General features: G+C 31.5%; 1 protein-coding gene across 1 annotated transcript; it reads right to left on the bottom strand.

Annotated features, from left to right (window-relative positions):
* Window positions 1-1,890: 1,890 nt before the first annotated feature.
* On the bottom strand, window positions 1,891-4,989 carry LOC145010750 (uncharacterized). Its single transcript, XM_078969277.1, has 6 exons — window positions 4,254-4,989; window positions 3,761-3,969; window positions 2,905-3,163; window positions 2,732-2,817; window positions 2,310-2,401; window positions 1,891-2,214 (listed from the first exon to the last, which is right to left on the bottom strand). The coding sequence occupies exons 1-6, from the start codon at window positions 4,542-4,544 to the stop codon at window positions 2,018-2,020; spliced, it is 1,134 nt and encodes a 377-aa protein (XP_078825403.1). The 5' UTR covers window positions 4,545-4,989; the 3' UTR covers window positions 1,891-2,017.
* Window positions 4,990-6,261: the final 1,272 nt, after the last annotated feature.

Genomic DNA, 6,261 nt, shown 5'->3' with positions numbered 1-6,261 from the left:
TTAAACCATTTTTACGCTTCAACCGTTAGGCTTTTTTTCTTGAGGACTAAAATAATTAACTAATTAGTTAATTAATCATGTTTTTTGGATTTTTATTTATAAATTAATTCAAAAACCAAAATTATTATAAAATTTTGTTAAAAAGCATTCCAAAACTTCAACCAAATTGTCCTATTAAGCAATTCAGTTTAAACCGTCACAAAAACTTGTTTTCTTTCATAAAAATATTTATTAGCTCATAAGACACCAAAATGTAGTGTAAGAAAAAAAGTGTTTAAGTTATCATATCAAAACGAAGGGAAAATGACTCTTGAGGGTAATTAACTTTTGCGTTTGTACTTATTTGGTCTTTTTTTTGTATTCAATATATCATTGAACTTGTTGTTTGTGTTGACTAGCTTTTGACCTGTGATAGCCGGTCAAAGGGTTATGGTGAACATAAACAACAAGTTCGATGGTATATTGAGTACAAAAAAAAAAAGGAAATGGACTAAATAAGAACAAACTCAACAGTTGGTTATCCTCCGGAGTCATTTTCGCCGAAAAGTTAAATGAAATTAAAGTTGCAAAATTATCAAAGACTACAACCTTATTTGGTTATAACGTATATGAAGAGCGTTTCAGAGGGGTAACTTCGTTAAAACATGGTCTATGTTATGTTTACTGTGGTTATCTGTTAACACCTCTTTTCAAAATGATATGATTGTATATGAGAGATATATTTATAAGCATAAACGTTTACCTCAAGGTATATTATGGTGATGTGTCTGCAAAAGCAGCATGATATTGTACATATTGATGTTGTATCTCATCCCATAAATTCGATCTTAAACGTAAGTAAACTTAAAAATCACGGCACTTGTGATTCCACTCGATTGTAGACTTGTCTAAAATTCATGATAAGATAAATTATTAGATTGGAAATGTAAATGTAATCATGAAATGCACCTGCTTAGTCAAGATTCCCCTAATAAATATTCAAGTGCATTTCAAAGTTGTACATGTATGAATAGTATTCTTTCGTGGGTTATGTTTTGAAGAGAAGCAATAATAAATCTTATAAAGTCATTAATACGTGGGATTTGCTGTAAATGAGTAAGGGAAAATAACTCAGGAGGGTAACTAACTGTTGAGTTTGTTCTCATTTAATCCATTTCCTTTTTTTGTACTTAATATATCATCGAACTTGTTGTTTGTGTTCATCATAAGCTTTTGACCGGCTATCACAGGTCAAAAACCGGTCAAAAGGATTATGGTGAACACAAACAACAAGTTCGATGGTATATTGAATACAAAAAAAAATTAAAAATTAAAAAAATAAAATAAAATACAAACGCAAAAGTTAATTACTTTCAAGAGTCATTTTCCCCAAAACGAAATAAGCCGATTAGTTATTTTTAAAAAATTTAAATGAAAACGGCACCAAAATGGTATAACTTGAATAAAATAAGTTATCTAAAACTGTTTATTTAAAATCCACAACATAAACAATTTTGTACAATCCAAACAATTTTGTAATCTCAAACACCCTCTTAGCAATAAAGCATATCACTCCATGAGCATGTTAGTTTGAAAGAAACATCAATTATAGAAATAACATCTAAAATCATGAGACAAAGTAATAGAAGATAAAAAAGTTCACTTCCTATTTTTTTATAAATCACATAGATATCATCAAATCCATATAAAAAATAAAGCTCACTATCCTCAAAACACTACCACTAATCTTCTATTAAATCTAAGTGTACATATTAATATTACAAACTTCTTTAAAACACACATCATCAGGACAGAAAAAATACAGCCTGCTACTTACTTTACTTACCTCTCTTACTCTCTCACACTTACACTCATAATTTATAATAATAATAAATTAGAAACCCAAAAAACTTTAAATATTTTTTTTCTTTCTATATCTAAATCACCTCATATTGCAGAGTCACAACAAACACACTAATCAAGAGTTATGGCAGATTTGTAAATAACACCATCATCATCATCATCATCATCATCATTATCATCTACGGGAAAAGAAAAGAAAATCTGGGTGATTGACATGAAGGCTAGCTAGCCACGTGTCAGCTTTCTGTAAAAGAGAAGTCAATAACAGCTGTTCATTGTTGATCCACAATGGTGCTTTTAACTTGTAAGAAGCTAAACCAAACACTGGTAGGGACATTTTGGGAAAACCATCTGTTTCCCCACACTCGTTTCCTGAAATAATATAATAATGGTTTTTTAATAAAGTTAAATTATAAATGTATGAGAATGTTGTATAAATATATATAAAAGAAAAAGAAAATACAAACCTGCCATGGGTGTATGGAGATTATGAAAAGTTAGAAAACAAGCATCGAGATCTTTCAATGTGGGCCCCATTGGAATTCTATAAATTGGGTACCTAATTTAATCACCACAAAAAGGGTATCAAATCAGATATGATTTTAATTTTTAAATATGACATAAAAAGGTAGTGTTTGGTATGTAGTAATCGAAGAGGGAATGTAATTGAGTATTTGTTACATAGGAATGGAATGGAGGATTCCTCATGTGATTCCAAGGTTGTTTTTTTTCAATATATTTTACTTCAACAACATTTTTCTATATCTATCAAATTACTTCCATTTTGTTTTACGATTGTTGACAACAAACATGTTGGAATGACTGATTCCATTCCATTCCTTTGTGATTCCATTCCATCATACCAAACAGACCCAAAGAGTAAGCATACCATGCAACCGATAACCAACTAGAAGGTAACAAATCGCAACTTTTCATGTTTTTTAATTCGGGGAATTTACGTGCAAGATCAAGAATCTACACAAAAAATAAAATGTGGGATTAATTTTTTTTTTTTAATTTAAAAAGATTAAAAGATTGATGTTGACTTTTGTGAAAACAAACCTTATCGGTCAAAGGCTCACGACCCCATGGTTGATTGCGTTCAAGGTATTCAAAGGAGAGGCGATTTTGAGGTGTTGGAGATTCATTATCATCACTAGAAAAACCTTCTTGAAGTGCAAGATTTTGTTGATAATTTAATGATAATTCAGAAATTTCATTTTTTGGGAGAGACCCTCTTTCGAGTTGTTCATAATCACTACTTACATCACTACTTGAATCCCTAAAAGATTCAACATCACTTTCCTCAATGTGTTGTTGCCTAATCACAATTCACAAACAAGATTCATGTTATTACTTGAATACAATAAAAAGTAAGAAAGAAAAAAAAAAAAAAAAAAAAAAAAGGTTATGATATTTAAATTGCTATTTTATTAGTTTCTTGTTCAACATACATTTTTAGAAGTTAGAAGTTAGAACTACTATTAGTTAACAATTAAATTATACATATTGGTTAACATTGGTTTGACAAGATATTACCAAATCAAATTTTAATGTAATAAATTACAAAAGGCTATATAATATTTGAATATGTGTTTCTCATGGTATATAGTATTTAGTACATGTTTTTCATGATATAAAAAAAAGTAACGTGTAATATTATTTCAAAAACATACAAATTTCAACTCTTATCAATAGAATTGACAATCTATGACTTTTTAAATCAAAGGGTATCTGTGTAATTTAACAAGGAAAATATGGGAATTAAATTCCTAAGGCTTAAATGGGAAGGTGAAATCCATCAAGGGAGGAAGGCATTTTGTAAATTCTAATGGATTTCCATATTACTTTGAAACAAAACACAGGATTTTGAATGAAATTGAATTCTATTCCCTCCAAAACTATACCATATGAATACCTTGATTTTGTTGAAGATTTCAAAGGGTCGCTGTATAATTGAATTCCAGACAAATAAGGCACGTAGTATTGGACCACACTATCACTGTCATTCAATATCAAAGGAACTCCAGCGCCATAAGCACTCCATTCCTTAAAAGATTCCCACAAATCACCAAGAACAAAGTATGGTTGACATTCGTCTTGTGTCCTCCACCCTCTCACATCTCTCTGCAACACAAAATCCAACAATGTGAAGTTATTATGAATGATTAGGTTTTCAGTAAACTAGTTACGTGTTTGATTCCAGAAATTCCTTGATTTTCAAGTATGGATTACTTAGAAGTCATCCCAAACATTGTATAAGTTTAATATGGAGATTAAAGAAAAGTATTGTAGATGATTAATCTGGAAACCAATGAGTTGACCTTCTTATAGTCGACGTAAGGAGCATCGAAATCGTCTAATAAGGATATAAATCTGAATCAAAGGAAATGGATGAAAAAAGAATAAACCTTGGAGGGATACTGAGCAGGAACAAAAGGTGTAATCGATTCCAAAAACCGTTCCAGGTTACACAACGATGAAAGCATCGGAGGTTCTAATGGTATCGGCTTCGATGGCTTTACAGCTCGGTTATCAGGCTCCTCGGTGCCGGACGACGCCGTGGATTGGGTTGGAGTGACGTCACTTTGAGCTCGACGGAGATTATCCTGGTTTTGACGATTCCTTCTTGCTTTCGCCGGATTGTAAAACCTATCCTCTCCGCCACGACTCCTTCCAAACTGCAATCCAGCTCCCAACATCTTGTGTAAAACCCTAAGTTACAACTCCTTCAATCTTACCAAAAAAATCAATAAACCGAATCAAGAATGCGATGATTTTCGACGAACTGAGAAATAAAAAAGATTGATTTTGGATCTCTTTTTAGTCGTAATGGAGATACCAAAACGGAGCCGAAACCCAAACTCAAACCAAAACCAAAAACACGTCGTCCGATGATCTTTATCGTAGAACAAAGGTGACCCAACAAGGATTTATTGATTGAGGCTTCGATAACTCAGAAAAACCCTAACAAATTGGGGAATAACCAAATCAAACGATGCCCACGAAGAAATGATCCCCTTTTTATGTCGATTTAATTGTAGTGGATGCCTGAGGACGATTCAGAAGCGATTTGATTTTTGATCTGGTGGGAAAATGGAGGTTTGAGAGGATGAAAGCGATGGGGAAGGAAGAGATGAAAACCAGTGTCCCTGAAGAAAATGGATGGGTAGGCGAAGATGGAATAACTCTTTAACTAATACCAAACAAAAAATGCGAAAGGGAAATATCTTTTAAAAACTTATAAATATAATATACTAGTATAAATCAACTCTTTATTTTACCACCTCTATGTTTTGTCTATTCAAGAAATATCACACTCGTATAATTGTGATTACTTTTATTCCTCCATACATTATGTTCTTAACTATTTGTATCATTATATTGATTTATTTTAAAACATTTTAGATAACTTGTTAGTTATATATGTCATTATCTATGATTTATTATTACATTTAAGGTTATTCCGTCAACAACTTAATCACATGTAACTGTTTTTATATTCATTGAAAATTTATCGATTTCGTTTCACTCTTACATAAATCCTGTTGGTACACATCATTGGAAAATATTTGGATCTTCGAAAAAAAACAATCGTCAGACATTAGAACTCACAACTAAATCCTCTTATAGATCAAATTAACTAATCAAATTATCATACAACTTGACTTAATTTGATTCATATTAACTAATCAAATTATCATATGATGATTATCACATGATAACTTCAAATTTTACAAATAACTAGTTTTTCACAAAATCAAAGTAATTATCTTAAAATTTGATAACATCGTGTTATTGGATGGGGATTAACATTACCAAATCATTAAAATTGAATTTTATGAACTAAAACAGTTTGTGCTAATGTTCCTAATCCAAAATAGGCCAAAAACTCGAAGATTCTACCATCAGATGCATCAACTTGTCGAGTGTCATAATGGATTCGTCGAGTTCAAGGAAAACATCATCCAACTCGTTGAGTTGGATGATGGACTCGGCGAGTTGGCCCTGACAGAATCCCGAAATGCAGTTTTTCAGCTTTGAAAATTACACAATTGCATCAATACAATAGAAAATACCCATGACTCTGATACCACTGTTGGGTTTTATGTACTCTAACATTTCTATGGTGCACATACAACCCTAATGCTTTGGATCTAAGTTTTCTATAATTATACATGCAACATTGGTTTCCAAAGCATGAAGCCTAAACTAGCATACAAAATTTGATACATGAATCATAATTCTAGTTAGAAGATTACCTTTTGATGTAGCTAGTAAGACTTTGGCCTTATGAGAACTTAGCATCCAAAGTGTTGTGCCTTAAACAAGTCACAAACACCAATAAATAACTAGATGGATATGAGAGAGATTTTGGAGACTAGAAATCAAATTCTACTTCTTGGAATGCAAGGTTGT

This window comes from Lactuca saligna, chromosome 8, assembly GCF_052625555.1.
Source record: "Lactuca saligna cultivar CGN05327 chromosome 8, ASM5262555v1, whole genome shotgun sequence".
Taxonomy (NCBI): Eukaryota; Viridiplantae; Streptophyta; class Magnoliopsida; order Asterales; family Asteraceae; genus Lactuca; species Lactuca saligna.
Note: the sequence above shows the minus strand (reverse complement) of the source record. Positions and strands in the feature narration are given on the sequence as shown.